This window comes from Hippoglossus stenolepis, chromosome 1, assembly GCF_022539355.2.
Source record: "Hippoglossus stenolepis isolate QCI-W04-F060 chromosome 1, HSTE1.2, whole genome shotgun sequence".
Taxonomy (NCBI): Eukaryota; Metazoa; Chordata; class Actinopteri; order Pleuronectiformes; family Pleuronectidae; genus Hippoglossus; species Hippoglossus stenolepis.
The window spans coordinates 24,459,274-24,481,569 of record NC_061483.1 but is presented as its reverse complement, the minus strand read 5'-3'; the positions used below and the strand labels follow the sequence as shown (position 1 = coordinate 24,481,569).

Here is a 22,296-nt window from a genome sequence, read left to right as displayed (position 1 = left end):
GGTGACACGGTGGTGCAGTGGATAGCACTATCGATTGACAGCAAGAAGGTTCCCAATCAGCTGGGGCATTTCAATGTGGAGTTTGCATGTTCTCCCCGTGTTTGCGTGTGTTCTCTCCAGGTTTCTCCTTCTTCCTCCCTCAGTCCAAAGACATGCAGATTAGAGTTCAGTTAAATGGAGATGGAAAGTGTACGCATGAGAGTGAATGGATGTTTGTCTCTGTATTTCAGCCCTGTGATATGCTTGCGACCTGTACAGGGATGAAGATAATGCATGGATGGACATTTAACACAGAGAAATAGACACAAATTTGCATCATCTCCAAATGGCTTGCAGTCACATTATTCCCATGATTAAAGAACAAATGACCATAATCAGATTCTATGCAAATGTGGATAATGTTTTTTTTTTCTCTCATTCCAAAGTTTAGCGCAGTATTGATTACATTACATGTGTGTGACTGATGACGCTGATCTACATGAATGCGCCGTGTACTGTCTGAGTAAATGTGAAGAAAGGTCACTGGATGCATAGATCCAGGGGACATTTTAGTCTCAATGCATTGCACATCTACATGAGAGCGGCTGCATCATGTAAAGGATGTCATAAATATCATATACATACAAATAAATAACAATAAATATATATATACTGTATATAGATATATCTCCACTATACAGAGAATAATTCGGTTTCACTGCAATCACATTTGAAACTATTATATTGTGTTTTTCCCACATACAACCGTAGTTCAGATACAGGTCAATATCCATAATTGGTGAAATGCATCATGTTCCTTTTTTAGGGACTCTCAGTGCTGCAGAGCGACGGACTCTCATCCTTTTTTTCTTCATTCTTGCATCTTTTATAACAACACATTCTCATTCTCAACTCGTCACACACACTCTCTTGGTCAAGACCTCACTTTTGAATGCACTGAATATCCCCTTTTGCATCATTTGTCATTGTTCAGAGGTAAAGTAAAAAAAAAAAAAACTCCTACATGTCTTGACTACATAAGACGGATACCAGAATCGGAAAAGCCTCAGATACTGCAGAAAATGCCAGGATGGGCATCGGCAAGATTGCAAATCAACGTACCGATCCGATACCACATCTTGTAAGTACAGTTGTGCTGTATTGGCACTGGGAGAGAAAAAAATGTATCTTATCTTATATTAACTTATCTCATCACTTTGTTACTCTGTATTGGCCGAATTGCAAAGTCCAGGTATCGGAATCGGGAAGGAAAAATGATACTTGAACCGAAAAATCCCTTCTATCTTTTTTTTTCACAACCTGTGTCCATTGAAACATTGGATTGAAGAACATGGTCGCGCGAGGATAATACATTGCTTCATTCTTGCAGAGTGCCCGGTAAGCCCCGGCTCCCTCGGGACTTGAGCATGTGTGATGTGGTGTGCACTCTGAGTGATATTGACGTACATTGTCAACATACACCTTTCACATTGTGCAAAGGGCACAGAGCTTTTCTCAGCCTGTGGGTCTCAATAGGAAGCAGTTCGTTCTCTGCTCGCACTGAAAGCAGGAGCCCATAAAACCTCCTAACAGCTATTTGAATTTAGGAATTATGGGAGCAGTATTTCCACATTGGTTCCAATTTAGGTACAGATATAATAAAACTACTCTTATCAATGACTGGCATCCAACTCAGCCTAAGCAAAAATCTAAGTGCAATCATGGAGTATATTTATCTTGCATTTGTATCAGATGCAACTTTCATTTTATTCTGAAGCCATTTACCTCCATTAGATGAGACAGTAGTGCCTTTTAAATCTAATGTTAATGTCTCTGTGGGAAGATGACCAGTGTGGCCTTTAAAACTTATAGGAGAAACAACTCAGAAACAACATCCAGGTGTGAATCATGTGTATTGTACAAAAAACTGGCCCCTTGTCGCACATGTTACAAAAAATACGTACAAAAAAAAAGACAAAATAACAATAGTTAACAACTGAACAAAACTTAACTCATAATAAAGCAAACAAAATTAACATCACATGCACATGGCTAAACTCTGACGTCCTCTGCCCCTGAAAGTCAACTGCTTATATAGCCCCTCCCATCAGCAGAGGCCGATGCAGACTACGCCATCCTCACTAGATTGAGGATGGTGAAACCCTATATACCAAAGAAAAATGGTGTGTTCTCACCCACTTTGTCACAGTCTCAACAAAGTAGTTCCCATTACAACATCAGAAGAAAAGATTGGTGCAGTGGCCACTGCTCCACTCCACTGTAACCACAGTACAGTGATTGTCCAACCATCCATAAGTCTATATAGAAGAACACCATGAATATAACATTTCAGTCACAGGGGGATTAGTGGACACGTTCACTGAAAATAATGTAAAATGAATTTACATCACAGAGAAAACATGCCACTGACCTCATGAATTATTGGTGGGAGGCATTTTAAAACCACTCTTAATGCACCTTAAAACCGGCCAACCCCCTGTGGACCTGTGGGTTTCTGTCTGTCTCTGTAATGTTTATTGACTGGAGCTAAACCTCATGTGCCCTGCACAGGGCCCCTTTGCAAGTCGTACCAGAAATATGCTGCTCTACTCAGTTTGATTGTGATGTATTGGAGCTGCCAACTCTGATCACCAGAAAGATGTGTGCCGTGCAGGAGTTCTTGAAATGCACCATGCCTTATACAGTAATTTCACAGCAGGAGGAGATGCAATATTTACAACCTGGTTTGTAACTGAAATCTATGGACCGTGGATAACGCTTTTAATATCATTGTCTTACTTGATCTGAATGAAAAATAAAAATGTGGAAAAAGTCTCAAGTTCCATTCTACATCAATTATCCAGTATCTAAATAGTAAATTGAACTGATCTTTCACTGGAAGAAACATTAGCTGGTAACTTATGTGTTAAGTAATCAAATCATCCACGTGTTTTATGTTCTGCAGCGCTCCTCAGAGTTTGGCCTAAAACTAATTTTTTATAGTGATTTTAAACAGAGGATAAAGTTTTATATTTTATCCTCTCAAATTCCTACCATCAAGTCAGCCCATATTCACAAATCACAATCTGCCTCATAGGGCATCTAACAATCTATACAAGGTGCAACATCCTCTGTCCTTAACCCTTAAATAGAGACAAAAAACATACCTATTAACAGGGGACACACCATAAACCTCGGAGTCAGAAGTGAGGAATCCCTCACCCAGGACAGACACAAGTGCAAAAGATTTCACGTGTAACAGAATCAACATCAACAAAATAACCGTATTGTAAATGTTAATGTGAAAAGACAGTGTCTAACATAAATTGAAATGGCTGACATTTTAGAAAACAACACCATTTATTTTTTGTACATCAAAAAGCTACTCAACAACACTAATATTGGACACATATTAGATCAGGCAACAATCTACTGCCATGGAAGTGGTGGAATTCATTTAAAACCAAACATTTAGTTTGGAATACAAGGAAGAATTGTATTTTAATTATGCACTGATGACAAATTACAGAACCAAGTTCTAGCCCAGCACCTGAAACTTCTTTCTATCTCTACACAGAATGCATGTGTGAGCTATTTTAAATATTTTGTCAAGTTATATTAGGATTCTTATGTATATTTTTCTTACTGAATTCTTATCAGTAGTGCTTGCATGCCTCTTTGATTAATTTTGGAACATCTAGAGAGCCGAGCCTTTTCTGCCTAATTCAGCTCTAATAAGTTGTTGTCACTGATGGTCCAAACTCTTTTGACATTTAAGGGTTTCTGACAGAATTGTGTTATTTTCAGTTGCTTTCATTATCTCGCTGGAGCAGCCCACGCTTTACGGCACTAATGTGTTGGATGCTGCTGTCATTTTAAAGACGTGGAAATGTTGAACACGTTATTGTGTGCATGAATTGGAAAGAAAAGTTGTGCAGAAGACTAAAAGAATAACAATTTATTGCTAAATTGGCCAGTGAGCTGGACTATTTTAAGAAAATAAACCCTCACATACCTGTCTGACCATTAGCCTCAAGCTAAGATAACCTCTCCCTGTTATGGAAATAACATGTCATTTTTTAATTCCCACATAATTGCATTACCGGTTTTGGTTTGAGTTTTAGAGACAAAGTCCACAACAAAGATCTGGGAATAGATTCAATCACATGTCAGTGTCTTTTTTTATTTAGGTCAGTGCATCACTCCAAACGAAAACCCAAATACTTCATCTTATGCAACCACTAAACAGACCAATTGTCTTACAACAGCAAAAGAGAAAAAAAAGTGTCTCAGAGGACTGTGCTTTTGGTCTTGCTTGTATATTAGTTATGAACTATGCCACCTACATTTTCCAACACAACACTAACTCTATTTGAACTTCCAAGGTCCCACTGTGCTCAAACGAATGGCAACATGACAAGAACCGAAAAGAGAGAATTTCCCTCTATATCCAGATTTGTTACTGTTAATCACATGTTGCTTGGTAACATCTGCGAGAGCAAAGGGTCTATCAATTGTATTGTAATTAGTATGATGGTGTTCAGAGGTTCAATCATTTCATGGAGAGCTGTGAGCAGGATTTCACTCAGGGGCAGAACACAAGGGGGACAGCTTTGTAGATACCTCAGGATTAACAGGGTACAGTATATGTACTGAGTGCTCTCTCCCTAATAATGGTGGCGTTCTCTAATTACATTTCTCTTAATCGCTATTTTCAACAAACAGGATTTAGACACTTAACGTGTGATCCTGTCTCTCTGGCTAGACAAATAAATTCAGAAATAATTTAAAAGGTAAATATGGGAATCGCTTTCCTTTCAAGAATCACAAGGGATTTTACCATCAGATGTTCTTTTGTGCTGCACTGAAATAAAAAGTGAATCAAATAAAAATACAACAGCAAGGTTTCATATAGTTAACAAAGCAGAGAAATCATCTACTACATGTGAAGAATATGGTCTGACCTCCCCCATGGCAATCCGCAGAACCCTTTGACAATTAAAAAAATAGCTGAGGAAAAATGAGTGGGATCAGCACAGATTCAGCACTATTGATTTGTACAGTCTGTGTGTTTACCCATGTGGAGGACTTGGGTGGGAACACGGTCAGAGCTCGAGGCATAAATCCTGAGCAGGTCAAGGTTGAGCGGATTTGCCTGAATGAGCCGAAGGAACCTTTTCCAGAAGACAGAGGGTTCATGAGTTCTCCGGTGCATCCAGTGAAAACTTTGGAGAAATTAGGCCAAGGTGACGAGGAAAGACTTTGAGGGAAATTTGAGGCCACATCACATTTCTATGGCCACATTTTATGCCTTCATTTGCAGATTGAGAATCAGTTTCATCAGCCAGCCTTACATTTCTGTAGGCATACAGCTAATGCAGCTAATCCACATTCCTAGATTAATATGATTTATTGCTGGGCCTCTTTTACGCATTGAATTAAGGCCAATGTCAGGGACTAAGCAGCAGGGAACAGGAGATTTGGTTGAAAAATGAAAATAATTTTACTAAACAACAAAATATATAATCATGATAACTAACTAACTAACGTTTCATATTCCCAAACCACAAACCCCCTCACAGGGCTTTTAACAATCTGTACAAGGTGCGACGCCTGCTGGGTGTTGCTGAGTACTTGTTTTATATATATATTCAAAACATTCATGAGAAAACACAATGTCTAACATTAATGAAGAGGTGTATCAATGTCAAAAGTGTTAATGTAAAAAGAGCCAGGGCAGTAAATATTAGGAATTCCTCCTCAGGTTGCACCACCATTGCACCATCCGTGTCTAAGTATGTTAAAGCATAAAAGCTGCCTATCATCTCCCTTCTACATGTCCTTCTTTCAAAAGTGAGGTGCATTTCATAGCAGATATGAACAGTGCATATTATAGATTTGGGTTTCTCAGGTGACCTTCCTCCACATTTAGCTTTTAATTAGAGCTGTGCGTTGCTGGTTAGATCCGATGGACCATTACTAAAAAGAGCCCATTCGGTTTAATTATATGAGTTTTAAATGGTAATGAAAGCATTACACAATACAGCCTCACTGTTTGCCAGATGAGCCATTTGTCTGATGTTTCGAGGTCAGGTATATGTTCCTTGCAAATGAAATGAGCTGCAGCTTTTTAGTGCCGTAAGAAAAAGTTTTTTCTAACTACACAGAAACTAAAATGAATAAATAAAAATCCCGTCTGGGGAACAGGTAGAAGCAGCTAGATTTGTTTTTACACCTGCCGCAGTATTACAATCGGTGGTGTCCATCTGTCTTACTGTCACAACCATAACTCAGGCAGTTTTCACCCAATTTGGATTCAATTTTGCAAGCTGATTGGGGAAGGGTCAGGATTACATTATTATTAGAACCTTACATATGACTGATTTTGTTCATAAAGATACCTGAATTATTCCTGGGAAAATGGGGAAAATATAAAAAAAATGGGGGAAGAAATCCTTGACCTGCCCCCTGAAGCGAAATTTCTTCATAAATTTCTTGTCTTAGCAAATCATAACTCTTTTTTCCAATCTTCATAAATCTTGGCTCATGTCTTCAGGAGTTGGGAATAGGACTAACAAAACATTTTCAGCCTAACCCATAGGGGGCAACACAAATAAACAATGTGCACAAACCCAGCACTAACCCCTAATCATCACAAAGTTAGGTAGGTATGCTCTGGAGGGAAGTATTAACCAAAATCTGAAATGCCATATTGATTGGTGCAAGTGTTTGGGGCCTGTCACATCTCAATCATAAGCCGAGATGCCTTTGAGCCAGCGCGTTAGAACCTGTGTAAAGGTGCCTGTGGCTATAATTTAACATGCTGTGCTATAGCATTGATATTGATAGCTGCTCACAAAATAAATATAGGATTCTCATCAGATCTTCTAATCTCATTTTACTGTGGCATTATCAGTGTGTGTCAATTTTGCTGGCCTGCGTCTCTCATAATTGTCGAGTTATAATTGAATCATTTTCTCAATCAATAACATTCAATTGTGATTAAAAGTTCAAACTTTTGATATCTTAACCTCTTAATGATGCAGATTTTATACTGAATGCATTTCTAGTCCCTCTGGGATTTGAAGGTTTGATTATTTTTCTTGTTCCATCAAATAGACTTGCATGTAATGTATCTACTCTCTTCTCTGCTGGTCACTGCGCTGCTGTAAGGCCCTTCATATAAATAGAAACTAATCCGTAACCTCATCTGAGAGCTGCGTAGCGGAGCACAGCAGTGCCCTGTGGCAGGTATGGGCTGACATGAAATGGCAAGCATGTGTTGTATTTGAGCATGTCTGATTGTGTTGGAGCTGTCATCACCTGCCCTGCTTAGCTGGTAGCTGTCCTGAGGGCCAGCGTGCCAGGTCACCGTCACACAGCTTTTTCATTTGAGAGCGAGTTGGGAGATGTTTTTTTTGGTGTGGTTGCACTTTTGCAGCCATTACTGTAGGTAGGTATAGTCCCATTTGATTTGTGGCTATTTATTCATTAGGTAATGGAGCCAAAGGAACAGATGTGGTTCGGTCAACCCCCCCTTCAGAAAACAGAGGGATGCATCACCAACAAAGATTATAATTATTATGATAAAATTTACAAACTGAAAACCAGATGCCCGATCAGGTTATCACTTTATCCCTCTGATTATTTCCAGATGAACATTTCAAATAAAAAGGTGTTATCAAAAGTAGGATTATGTTGATCTCTGCATGTGAAGGATACAATTTGTGCATAAATGCTGCACAGCTCTGTGGTTTGTTTCAACATTAATGCATTAATGACTCTGATGCAATCATTTGGGTGTAGGTACTGGTGACTTTGTTTGTTATTGCCTTGATTTACATAAAGAATGGAGTCAGCCAGGGGATTGTTTGCATGTACATCACCTTCTCTTTGCTGGGGACCCTTTATATGTGATCGTAGGACCTTTTCTATCAGTAAGCAGCAGTGTGATAAAGCTGACAGGGTTGATGGCTGATATATATTGATTTCAAAGGCTCGTCACTGCAGTGTGGTGAATTAATTTCTCCAAGAGATCACGTCTGTCATAAATACAGACAATAAGCACAGCTTTGAACACGATCCTATACCAGCTCCTATTCTACCCTGATCACATTCCCTTTCATATAATTTCATATTGCTTTTCGTTTGATTATTCAGGCAAATTGGATATGGTTGTGGCAAAGTGGCTCAACAGCGACCCCCCTAAAAGGCAGTAATTCCGTCTGGTTTAACCGATCTTTTACGAAATTCATTACACACGTTTATCATGACCGGACGAAGAAATAAGTCCTGGCACCAATTTGATTGACGCAACAGGAAGTGGGCCATTTTGGATTTTGTGGCCATTATGGCCATTTTACACGTTGTGTATTTTAACAAACTCCTCTTAGAGCTTTCATCAGATCAACTTCAAATTCAGTGTGTCATCTTAACAGGATGGAGAATAAAAATAACTGAAATTGAGAGTTTTCGTCACACGGTGTGACCGTGGCGTGGCGTCAAATTTTGATGGATCACCATCAAAACACAAGGTTGTTGTATCTCGGACATACATGGTCCATTTGACTCCAAACTGGACATGTATGACAAGAGTCCTGGCCTGATGACATCTACACAGAAATCTTGACATAAAATCACAGCGCCTCCTGATGGCAACAGGAAATATTAGTTTTTTTGCACTGAGCTGTTTCGTCAGTCCCCGACAGCCCTCCCCGTGGCTTCATCAGTTATCAAGTTCGCAAGTGATCGGACCCCGACAGTGCTGCTTTGCATCCCTACTTTATTTAGAATCAGTCAAAATTTGAGTGATTTGTTTTTTGCTAGTTTTAGTCAATGGAAAACTATTATGCATGTTGTCTAAACATGTTAAGGCTGCAGCCGTTGCCTTATTTGTTGTACACAGTTACCATGGTTACAGGTGCCCTCATCTGTTGTGAGGTTAGTGGAATAGAACCAGCGGAATAGACGCACTTGAGTGTCCATGCAACCCCAGCCCTGCAGTAACATCACAGACTGAGTCTTCAGATTGCTTTCTCTCCATCGTGCTCATCTACAGCTGTGCTCTCCACTACAGAGCAGGGAACCATTCCGAGGCTGGACTCACTCAGTTGTTCACTAATATAATGTTCAATGTAGGGAGGAGAAGCTTAACTGTGATGTATCTGTAACAATTAGCAAAGAAATGTATATATCTGGCAAACACTTAGAGGAGGATCTATGTGGTTGAAAGGCTTTAACTTAATCATTCCCTCTGAAAGCAACAACGATACAGCCGAGTGAAAGTAATGCCATTGTTACATCAACACTGGCAACATCTGATAATGAGACATTAACTTATTACACACTTTTATTAGCTCCTATGCCGACAACGGCCAGTGGCCACAGGCTTTATGTTTTCAGGTTGTCCATCCAACTCAAGGATGACCCGTTAAGAAATTAAAGGTCAATGGGCAATATTTTTCTCATTGAACACCTCAAGAGAACCCTTTCAAATTTGTCACAAACATTAATTTAGACTCACAGATTAACTGAATAGATGTGGGTGGTCATAGGTCAAATGTCAAGGTCATGGTGGCCTCACAAAACATGTTTTTGACCTTGAATATTACGTATCAAATCTGTCTTTAAGGAATTTCTTCAAATTTGGACTAGTTTGACTGTCACAATGACCTCATATTAGTCCAAAAAAATGTATGTTGACTGGAACTGCAGCAGTTGGTGAAGGCATTCAACCACAGGGAACAATTTCTAGTTGTAAATATTGCTGTGCTAACCTGAAGTGTTTTTGTGTGTGCGTTTGTTTTTCTATAGTAGTGCAACAGGTCAATCAGCCAAATTAACTTGTGAACTTATGAGACATTTTTGGGCAGTGAAGGAAATTGTTCAAATGCGTGTCTTATTCCACAGATGCATGCTGGCAGCTGAATGAGCTTTACAACAGTAACTAGTTCAATGGCTGTTTTTTACATTTTCATTGTAATGTAATGCATTTCTTCATAGTTCTCACTTTCAAGTTCAACTTTCTTAGTATTAGCTTTATTTTCTATAGTGAAAACTTGTGTATAAATTGATAATTTTTGCTGACAGCTGCCTTTATTTTGCATTGCAACAATTTCATAATCGAAACTGTATGTTTCATATGGGCTAAACCATATTTATTTGAGTGGTTTCATGTATATTTGTTGAAGCTAAAAATAACAATTCTTTGATGTTTATTATATATGAACATCAAAGCCAGAAGCTGTTTTATTACACTGACACAGAAGATTTTTTTTTCATAAAATGGAAAAATGTTATGTGATTTTTTGGCACATACATCTGTTTGGAAGTGGAGCACAAAGGCATTGCTTTAAAATGAAGTGTTGTTTGATCATAACGAGATGTTAATGTCACATTGTGACAGTTGCTGAGATTTTTTTTAACCTTTTTATTAATTCAGATGTTACATTGTGGAAGTTTGAGTATTTTTCAGCTTTGCCCTTTGTCATATGTAAACATATTAGTTACACGTCAAGATATCTGGAAAGTATGCACTGCATGGCTGAATGCTAGAATCATCAATATGTTGAGATATATTTACATTTCCTGGGGTTTGAAAATTCTAATTTATGATCTATTTTAGGTGTTGGACCACATCCTTTTCTCATTAGAGAAACAGATTTATAGTTTAATATTTTCCATTTGCCCAATCTAAACAACCACATACATTGCTCAATACAACCCAAGGAAACACACCAGCTCCAGGCATAGGCCTACAGCATATTTGTCGTTATAGTAACAATAAAGGAATGTGCCGGTGGTGGGTGCACTGTACCGTCACTGTCATGGCAGCAATAATAAACACACAGACCTTCTCAGTCTGTGCCTCACCGGACTCCCTCCTCTTGCTGCTGTCATTATTACTACTATTACGACTAATTTCTCTTCTAACGAGCATGAATCAGAAAATAGTTCACAAATTCAAAGTTGCACAGTTGAGGGAGCCAAATCCCAAAACCAAGAAAAAACATCTTGCTTTCAATCATGTTGTACTGACTGACAGCTGACTTTAAAGATAAAGACAATCTTATGTCTTGTTGAGTTGCTTTGTACAGTATCAAGAAATCCTGCACTAAATTGTCCGTAGGTTTTTGCTTTGTTTTATAAATACATTTCTATTCCATTCTTTTTCATCAGTCTTAAATCCCACTCTTTCATTCTCACCATTTAATCCTGCTATGTAACCCAGGTTATGGTAATAAGTATAATCAAATGCACTTAACTTGTGGTAATAGTGGGAGGGCAGGACTGTCCACGGATTTCTCACAGCGAGGAGGTTCGTGTGGCACAGTTTCAGGTTAACAATATAAAAGGAGCTGCTGAAACCAGCCACTTGCTTTAGGCTCAGAAAACAGGGACGGTCTTCTCAAATCACCACAATCAACACTGACATGTATGCATGCTTTTCACACTTTGCTGACTCCGTACACCATTGCCTTCCCTTGCACTGAACCCAAAGGGGGATAAATCCTAACATTATTTTATGCTTCCAAAACTCTCTCTAATATCCAGAAACAACACATTGATGTTTACCTTGACCCAATATCTTGTAAAACACTGAGGCGATGAAACGTCTGGGTGAAAAAAATGGAAATGGTCAAACCTGGTCTAATTCTGTAAAGCAGAACGAAAGGATAACATCTGAGATTTTTCAGCTGCCTGTCTTGCGTAAAATGCTTTCATGACTCTGAATGTGCAGGATGGAAACTGAGCCAACTGCAAAGCACAAAATGGATTTCAGCACAGCAGCTGAAACATGATTTTCTTAGCATTCAGCATCCACTCAATACCTCTAATAAAGGCTCTAATTGTTTATAGACAAACCAATGTAGTGCGATACTGAAGCGGGAGAAAGTAGCAGAGGTGTCATACGTCTCTGGGATTAAGGAACAAGATGGTGATACCACAGGTACGGGCTTTGTACCAGCTCCACGGCCAAAGTCCCTGTAATCCCAGTAAAGAACACCCTCATGAGTCGTGTGGCTTTAATACAATGGATAGCAGTCCATGTGTGCTGATTAAAAAAGGTTGTGAAGTTTACACATAGGGATAAAAATGGCATCCAGCGATGACAGCCACCTGGTTAGCACCTGAGTTGGCATGGCAACAGTGCAGGCAGCAAAAGAGGGGAATGTAATGGTAGATTAATAAAGTTGAATTGTAAGAGGGAGGTTTTTACATAATATCATGGAGACATTTTTTTTTCTTTTTCCACATTTCCTCACAAACAGCTCCTCGCCCCGTATCAAACTCAGCACTAAATCTTAACTCCGTCACATTCTCATGTAGCAACAGTGAACATGTGAACAGGGATCACTTCCTCCATCACATGGAAATGTTTTATCTATAACATGTACATTAGGGGCCTGATCTACTAAGATCCCAAATAAAGAGTGCTAAATTGCGTGTGCATTATAACACATTGCACGTTTGGCGGGTAGCCGTTTTGCGGGTGATCTACTAAAAATAACTATAATATATTAATTTAACTCAAAGAAACGCGATATGGGAGAGTATCTGCGAGAAAGTAAATGCTGTGGGTAAAACAAAAAGAACAACCGATGAAATTAAGAGAAGATGGCAGGACATAAGAAGAAGAACAAAAGACAAAATAGCTCATAATAAAACCTTGGCAAATCCGACAGGTGGGGGGGCCGGTGGAAGAGATGCCTCTGACCAATATTGAGCAGCAGGTGCAGTTCACTTTCTGAAAAAAAAAGGTTCTCTCCGTCTTCTTCCTGCGTCTCCTCCTCACCACAATAACTGCAGCCATCTGTGCGTAACGCTGTCTCGATTAGCACCTACCTATCAAAAGTAATAAATATAGACGCAGTCACAACCACCGCAATTTTTTTCAGACTTTGTAAATCACATTGCGTGTGCTAAATTAAGTATTTGCATCTACTCCTCCCAATGTGCACTCGGGTAGAAACGCCCGATATTGCGTCCGATATCGCTCGATAAGGCCAACGCACTAAATGCACAGAGCGTGTTATACTGCACGCAATCTTCAGTGCGCACCGTAAGTAAATCAGTGGCAAGTGAAATCAAGTTTGCACACGTTTTTACATGCGCAATCCTTTAGTAGATCAGGCCCTATGTGTATAATATTTACATATTATTCTTTGCTATACTTTCATTCTGCAGAGGTTTTAATGAATATTATGATTGAAATCCTAAAATGGGCAGCAAAGTAGTGTAGTGTTCCTGGTTCGAATCCCAATGTTCGGGGTATTGCTGTGTTTGCATGTTCTTCCCATGTCTGCGTAGGATTTCTCTGGGTACGCCTGCTTCCTCCCAAACACATGCAGGGGTTGGATTGATTGGAGACTCTAAATAGACTGTAGGTGTGAATGTGAGTGTGAATGGTTGTTGTGACTACATGTTGGCCCTGTGATACGTTGGTGACCTGTCGAGGGTGTACCCCACCTCTTGCCTAATGTCAGATGGAATAGATGAAGGATGGCTGGATGGATGAAATGATAAACATCCATTTCAGGACGTGAACCTTTGAGTTGACTTGAGTTCACAAGCCAAAGCAAGATAGACATATAAATGCATCTTCCCTTTCTCCTCTTCATTAAATATACTGTAGGTTTACTTTCATGATAATAACACCAAGGCGTTGAGAAATTCATTCTTGCACCTTCTAATTGTTCTCTCTCTTAAGTGGGTATTGTTGCCTGCATGGTTTCTTTTCAAAATAAAATAAGGAACATTCTTATGGAAATGAAAGATTGTCAATAAAAGCAGAATAAATGGGTTTCAAGGTGACCTATTGGTTTGACATCTCTGTGGCTAATTTAATACCCACTTCAACAAATGGTCTGATGTCCACTTGGATATCACTTCCACTTCCATGCCAGTCAAAATTAATTTCTCTCGAAAAATGTAATTTTCATTTGAATGTTTTTACGGTGGCAGCAACCGACAGCATGAAACTAACTCGAATTTATAAAACGGATCGTTCCAGCTCTGTACCGTGATTGGCTGAGACGAGTTGACTGGAGTTGCAAGAGATAAACACACACCTGTGACCACGCTACACAAGTATTACTGCATCAGTGACAGGACATTAATGTTGTCTCATGCTGATTGTAGTTTTTGTTAAATATGTCATCAGGGTATACGCATAATTCCTCTTCTTAATATCCAGTGCTTGTGGCTTTTAGACGTTTGTATGTGTTGTACAGAATTTGGAGAGAGAAATTAAACTGCATTACCACAGTAACGACACTCATTCATTTTGGTTTGTGAAAGCGCACACTACAGTAGAGACTGAAGTTATTCTGCATATTAATTTGAAGGCAGATGCCACTTCTTCTTCTTGTTGTATGAACAGAGCCTAGAGTCGGTCTTCAGTCTAGACGGTCCAACTGCTTTACTGTTTAAAGTACTCTATCCTTAGAAACACAACCCAGATTTCTCTATTTGGAGGAATTAGGTAGTAGACAATCGTGTTTTTATGTTGGCATTCTGAACAGGCTTCATGGGTTCAATGGATTTCTAGTATATACTGAGGTGTTTGGGTTTTGTAAATAATATATATAGATGATTTTATTCTTTCAAGCAGTTATTTCAAAGATACCTGTCCGAGGATGTAGAAGAAGATTCAACTCTGTCTGCTGACTAGAGGCACACTGTCGACTGGCTATTACAGAGCATTAGTCGCTTGTTGAGTCAATATTTATCATTTTTTAATGTATTATTTCTAAATCACACCAAATTTTGTACTGCACTTCCTCTGGAAATTTACAATACACACACCAAGTCTGAAGCCGATGAGACGAACAGATAGACAGGCGTCTGTGGAATTAGATGTAGTGACGCAAAAGTAACAGCGTACAGTAGCATAAAAGAGAAAAAAGTACCAGTAACTTGGATTTTTACTGAACTACGGTACTTCGTTACATTGTTACATTCCATCGTTGCCATACAGCTTGAAATCTGCCTTGTGCAACATTGATACAGAAAGATGAAAACCTCTGAACACAGTCTGCCTCTTTTGCTCACTCTTCTTTTGTCCATCTCTTTCTTCCCCTCCTCTCCCCATTTATACCTTTCCTTGATTTCCTCCAGAACTTATTACATTAGCGTCTGACTGTGCCGCATCATGCTGTGGATGAAGTGGAAGATGGTGGTGGACTCCCTGCGTGGACGGAGAAGGAGGCTGCCCTGTTTCCTCTGGTTCCTCCTGCTGTTCGCTGTTGGAGGTCTGGTTCTCTTCATCCACCAGCAGGATCTGTCGGAGATGGTCCAGCAACAACTCCCAGGTTAGTCTTAATGGTTCAATGGCTCTTTGATGGATGTTACAAATGGCACAAATGTTTTGCTCCGCTGTGAACCCTCTTTTAACTTAAACAATTTAATACATATAAAGAAAACACGCTCTAAAAAAGGGGGTTAACACTAAATAATTGTACAACTCAATATAACATGAAGAGGAAATGTTTTGCTGCAAAAGTAAAAAAGGAGTATGCTTTCCTTTTCTCCCAACTTTTGGACTTAAATTAAATCTAAAGCTATAGGGATGGGTTCTGATCGGCGTTTCCATTTTTGTTTTTGTTCCAATTTGTTAAAATACCTGGATTCGCTATGAACCAACACATGAAAAGTCACTGAAACAACTGCAAACTGTAATATTTACAGGAGGAATTACAAGTTCTTCGTTCAAATGTCTACTCTACAACATATTTACGTAAAAAATGGTGCTATTTATAATTTGAGACAGATGAGTGCTCTGCCTCAGCCTACCACTGGTGTTATTCTGTTTCATGTGACTAGCTACACTCTGTGAGGGACAGTGCAACAATGAGTTTGCCTTTAGTTACCATTTAGTGCATGGTGCATGGAAGGCAATAGAAATTTATTGAATTCATATTCACTGAATGATAAAGTAGAACTAATGTGATTTTCACTATGTTGTTCTTACTTTCATTTCTATGGAGTCTATGTGGCAGCACAGTACTATTGAGTATTTAGGCCATACTGAAGAAAAAACCTTCAGAGATTTCAAGAATAATGTTGTAATATTACAAGAAGAAAATCATAATTGAGGAGAAAGTCTTAATATTATAAGAATAAAGCTGTACAAATTTAAAAAAAAAAGGTATTATATTGTACTTAGAAGAGGCAGAAACACCTGATGACACTAAGGTACACAACTGAAGACATGTCCCTAACATCCGCTGCTGGTCACTAACATTCGATAACATCAAATGGTGGTAGGCATTAATTAGTGCAGTAGAACGTATAAGGGATATTCTCCATCTTGTCCTATGTTCTAAAATGGGAAGGTGTTTAGTTTAAAAAGGCGTAGAGGTAAACATGTCTGCTCTACTGAGCGGCCACATGGCTTTCATAGTGCTGTCATACAAGCCAGTAGCCAGTCAGAGTTACCTTTAGCCTCAACGTACTCTCAGGTTCGGCCTGTATCATTGATCACAAGGCCAAAACACTTGATGAGACCAAGGTGCACAACTGAAGTTATGTCCCTAACATAAGCTGGCGGTCACTAAGGAGAACCCATGCTCGCCATAATTTCCCTCAAAGTCTTTAAACCAATCTCACTGATTCTTGAAAACTACAAAAACCTTTGACAGGATGATCTTCAGATATTCCAAATCTCATTATTTTTCTCCTTAAATTGCCCTAATACACCGTCTTAGCACAGCCCTGTAGTGAGGAGCAGCAGGAGTAAAAATGAGTCCGGACAGGGTTAATTAATGTCACATGCAGGACAGTGATAAAGTATGTGCTGAACGCCCGACATCCCTTCAGCACAGCAGCCTCAGTGGCTTTGGTTCAATAATCACACTGTTTGTGTCAGTCATGCTTATGACATAATTCTTCCCTACATTTCAATCAAAGTTAATATATTGTTTTTTGTATTGGTATTTGATTTATATAGTGATTAGAAGAAGAATTAACACCTTAACCTGAATATAACAAGCCTAACCTCACACTAACCTAAAATACCCTTAAATGGTTCAATGGTTTATAACAGGACTTGTTCTTATGTCCTCACAAGGAAGACAAGTCCCTTTGATATGACTGTGTCAACAGATTACCGTGTATGTGTGTGTGTGTGTGTGTGTGTAGATTCAGGTTTAACCAAAGAACATGGTGAAGATTTTAAACATTTTCCCAATTATACCCATTTTCATTCCAGCTCAGTGGCCCTGTGGTCAGAGTTTCCACTGTGATAGTGAGAGGCCGCACATTCAATTTCCAAATGAGTCAAACCTTTGTCCTCATACAGCGACCCAGTGTCTGCTTGGCACACAGCATTAAGGAGATTGGGGTTTAAGCAGCCGTGATGGACGAGTGTCCTGAGCATGTAAAACTAAGCTGCTTCACGTCTCAGAAACAAGAGATCAGCTGCTTGCTTATGTGCCTCTTTGGCTTGACATACATTTCCACCTAAATGAGTGCAGCATTATTTTCACGGCACTACAGTTGATGGAGCAGCCCCCTGACTTTGACTTCTTTTTTATTGAGCCTTTTAAATTAAACTCCCAACCATAATGTGGTTTGCAATATTCCGTTAATGTTTTTACCTGTGACGAATCTGTGAGCAGAGTACCCAGTTGATGTGTCTGTGACGATCAAAGAACGAGCTGGTGAACTGGTCCAGCACGCTCTCTGGAGATAAAAACCCTCATCAGCAGAGTCAGAGAAGCTGCAATCCACTAAGTATCACCACCACAGTGTGTCAACAGCACTGTGAATCATTATGAATATCAGAGCAGTGTCACACTCCACAGCAGTAAGAGCCACTTAGTCAGAGTGGAATCCCTCCAACCCTCTAATATTCCCTTGATTGTCAGATGCTTTCAGGCACGGTGTCGGCAACATTCTCAATGAGGCAACTCTGCAGGACACTCACAGAAGCACATACACACATACTGAATGCATGTATAAAGTAGTTGGTTAATGCGTTCGAGAATGGCATCAAATTGATCATTTCATCTATATCGTTTTCATGTGTGACAAAAACCAGATGCTGTGAAAATCCTGTCTGCCACATGTACAAGGGGCGCAGCAATTTTCAACAACAGCACGGATCATTGTCAGTACGGCTAGGTGTGACATTTGAATTTGACTTGAAATCTACTGTGTGTATGTGTGTGTGTGTGTGTGTGTGTGTGTGTGTGTGTGTGTGTGTGTGTGTGTGTGTGTGTGTGTGTGTGTGTACCTCTGCTTTTGTGAACAGTTTTAGATTTTCAGGAAGTTAGAGCATTTTGGCCCTGGCTTTCACGACTTCAAAGAATAGACGTGAATGTAAACATGGTCTCAATATTAGGATTACAATTTCTGGTATATTGCAAAAGTACCGATAGTGATATGATAACAAAGTAAAGAGAGAATGCTCAGTAACAACTCTGTACACCTTTTCCCTTTGCTTGAGTTACTACATTACCTACTGTTTTTGTGCACACCAACTGTATGATGCATTATTTTGCATCAAGAAAAAATAATTTTTCATGAAGTGATAATAATAATAATAAACTTTATTTGTGTGGCACCTTTCATGCAAGAAATGCAGCTCCAAGTGCTTTACATACAATATAGATAAAACTTGTTCAAATGTAATTCATATTAGAGAACAGATTTTAATTTTAACAAGACACTGCTTTGTGAATACACTAAGTTGGATGTATCATCTAATTTGGAAAACTTAAATGAATGTTTAATTAATCAGTAATGCATCAACCAAAATGGTTTTTTTAATTGCCAATGGCAATGCTGATTTTAACAGTGCAGGGCGGCCAATATATAATTCTGATATCATGTTGTCTTTATTTTTGCATCTGATGAAATACGAAACGATACAACGTTTGTTTGTATTTGAATCTATGTTTTGTTGTATTTTATAAAAGTCATCATCCTCATCAACAACAAAAACATCAACAACAAATTCAATTTCACAAAAGTGATCTGTAAATTGGTTCACAACACAATTATTGCCTCATAATTCATGAATTCATTATTAGAATCTTTGAAACAGTTCTCTTGTAACTCATCAGTCTACTCCATAGTCCTCGTGTTGGAGTCATTATCCATTTTCTTATTAAAAACGAATCCACTGTCAGGTCGTCCTTGAGTCGTTCCACACTCAGTCCTTTGTAACTGCTGCATTTTGTATAAAAGAAAAAAGTCAGGAATTGAAATGGGGTGTTTCAGTGTTTCTGTGGCAGAGAGAAGGTCTCCCTGTACTGCAGACTTGGGCTTTTTTAACTGAGCAGACATGCACAAATAAAGCTGTGACACACTAAAGGAAAGAGAAAAACACAAAAATCATAATATGGGCACTTTAAAATGATGATGAAATACTGAGGAAATATAATGTAGGTCTGGGGCCCAATGTAAAATCCTTCTGTTTATTCAAACTGATGTTAGAGGAAAAACCCAAACCAGCATTTATGCCCTGACGTATCATTATATCATAAACCTTTAAGCAGCTAACTACAAATGATTTCGCTTAGTGCTGTGATTTATTGTGGTTAACTGGACAAAATGCATCATAAAAAAGTGATTTTGATCAACTTTACTATTGAAAAGCATGCAAAAGGATTTAAGGTGTTACTTTCAGAGACAGGACACAACCAGTAGGACAAATCACCAAATGTGGGAGAAGTCCTCACTATTAAAGTGGTATATGTGGGCTGTGAAATAAAGCAATCCCTTGTTCACGCCCTTTTCAAGGTTATCACAAAGAGAAAGTGGGCTATAAATACACAATATATATCAAATTACAGAATATGTCCATTAGTTAAATGTTATATAAAAGCAGATGTCTAAGTGTAAACTGTAAGTGGAATATATAGTATTTGTTACAGAAATTGAATGAACTAGAGCGGTGCCCTGTTCTAAACCTGCCTGTTTGGAATGGGCTGTTTACTTGGCCTGTTTCTGTGGTAATGCTGATTGCAGCTTTCTTACTGAAACTGTCAAGGTGAATTGCAGTGTAAAAAGATCAGCTGCAGCATTCACCATCGCTACACAAAGAGCTGCTCACCTGTTTGTTCATAGTGAAGTGCTTGACTCAGTGCGCGGAACCCCGTCAAAGTGTTGTTGTTGTGATCGACAACATCACACACGTTGATGAGTCCCAGACGCTGCGGCTACATTCAAAGTTGTATTAAGCTTTAACGTACTGCATGTCCACATCACGCCAAATTCAACAGTGCGCTTCCTTGGATCTTTACACAGACCAAGTGAGAAGCTGATAAGATGAACAGTTCTAGAGAAATACGTTCTACATACGTACAGACAGAGATTGGTGGAATTAGTAGATAAACTAGTATAGTGCCCATTTAAACCGGTTTTGAATGGTCTGTTCTCTTGTCCTGTGTTAAAGCTCCGCAGCTACTTCAGAATTAATCCTTGTCCTCCTCAAACCGTCACTTTTTATTGTGTGTGTGGAGAGTTTTTTATAAACAGCCAATGGTGCAGAGTGAAGCTAGAAAACGTTGTGATCATCCCACCTGGTTTATCTGCAGTGAAGTCATTAGGTCCAAATCGTACCAAACTCGACACTGCACCTCCTTCAGCCCTAAATAATTCACAAGTGTGAAGGCGATTAGACGAAAGGTTCTCGAGACATGCGTTCCACACACAGACATCCGGACAGACAGAGATCTCTGTAATAAGTAGATAGATGGTGAAAAGGAACCGGACAGCAGCATTTTATAAATGCCGTCTCAGTTTTTTGGATTATGAGGCACTTTTAAGCATATACATAGTGTATGTCTTAGGATAAATTCTGCAGTCTGAGCACATCTGTTTATTCCACTTCTTTAGAATTAGTGAGAATTCTGGTTTCGTAAATCATGCATGAGCGACTGTGTGTTGTATACAGAATCACAGTAGCTACACAGTTTTCCTAGCCCCCCTTCTAAAGCACAATGAGCAAGCAGTATCTTTGCCTGAAGCCATGGTGCTTCACCCTAGCAAAAGCTCATATCTAATAGAGCCGAGTTATAATACATTGGGTGTCAGCTTTTATCTGCCTCCCCCTCCTTCTCCACCTCTTTATTTGGCTTTTGGTGCGCTTGAGAGCTTTGTATCCCATGGTTTAGATGGCCTGCACAATGGTGGCGGAGAAAACTGCAGTTTAACTGGCCAGTCTCCCCCGAATCTCTCCCAAGTAATTGTTAAAGGACAATTGGAGAAACAGCAGCCAGTTTCTCAGGGAGAGGAGATACCTGAAGTGCTAGCAGTTGAGATAAATTGTCTGCACAAATTTACACCTCTGGGCATTTTTCAGATGAGTTTGTCAGTGAGGACCAACTGCTGTGGTGAATAGAAGGTCGGTGTGTGTCACCTCACATGCCCGACACAGAGCAATCCTTAAGTGGAGGAGAGGAGGTAAAATGTTTGCGGCGTTTCACTTTAATGGTGGAAATTCATCATTCTAACGTGAGATCAAGGTGAAAAAGGGCTTGGTTTAAATGATAAAATCACACCATTGTTAAGTGTTTTCAACAGGAGTAGCCTATATTACCCTGTGTGCGTACAGTTTAGCATTGCTGGCTTCAGCTGGCTGTGGCTGTGTGGGTTGAAACTACACACAAACCGCACGTGGGGGAGGTTTGCCTTCAAAGCTTTCTGCCAGAAAGCCTCTGCAGATGGATAATGTTGTTAAAGGGTCTGTTATAACCAAAACCACCATCCTTTACCAAACCTAACCAAGTAGTTTTGTTGCCTAAACTTAACCAAACTACGAGTTAAAACCAAATCCCAGCTCTAAATTGACTGTAGGTGTGAATGTGAGAGTGCATGATTGTTTGATTGTGTATGTTGGCCTTGTCATACCCCACCTCTCACTCAATGTCAGCTGGGGTTGGCTTCAGCTTCCCTCACAACCCTTAAGAGGATAAGTGGTACAGATGGATGGATGGATGGAACCTGCAAATACAATTCACAATTTGAAGTAAAATGATGTTGTAAGAAACTGATTTGCTGCTTCTCATGAGCTCTCGTTTGTGTTTAATTTCTAATGCCCATTATACAATCTTGGAATGAATATGCAATTAAGTAGCACAGCCTTGAAAGCGGTAGCTTGTCGAAAGATGTTAGTTTATGCTCTGATGTTTGATGACTCTCAGTTGAGATTTTAAAATAAATATGCCTCTTGTAATTAAAGACATTAGTTTTACATGCTTTTCCACTCAACCTCCTGTGCTGATGAACCCATCAGGCTGCAGCTGCAGCTTGCAGGTGTCAGCAGCTGAGAGTGTTGATCAGATGGAATGACACTGGCAAATACTA

The 22,296-nt window shown here is 39.3% G+C and overlaps 1 protein-coding gene across 1 annotated transcript in view; it reads left to right on the top strand.

The window, feature by feature from the left end:
* LOC118111836 (carbohydrate sulfotransferase 8) overlaps window positions 1-22,296 on the top strand; it is a 173,389-nt gene that overhangs the window by 30,304 nt on the left and 120,789 nt on the right. Inside the window, exon 2 of the mRNA XM_035160563.2 lies at window positions 15,100-15,293. Within this exon, the coding sequence (XP_035016454.1) occupies window positions 15,134-15,293 (160 nt within the window). The 5' untranslated portion in view covers window positions 15,100-15,133. The remainder of the gene's footprint in view (window positions 1-15,099; window positions 15,294-22,296) is intronic.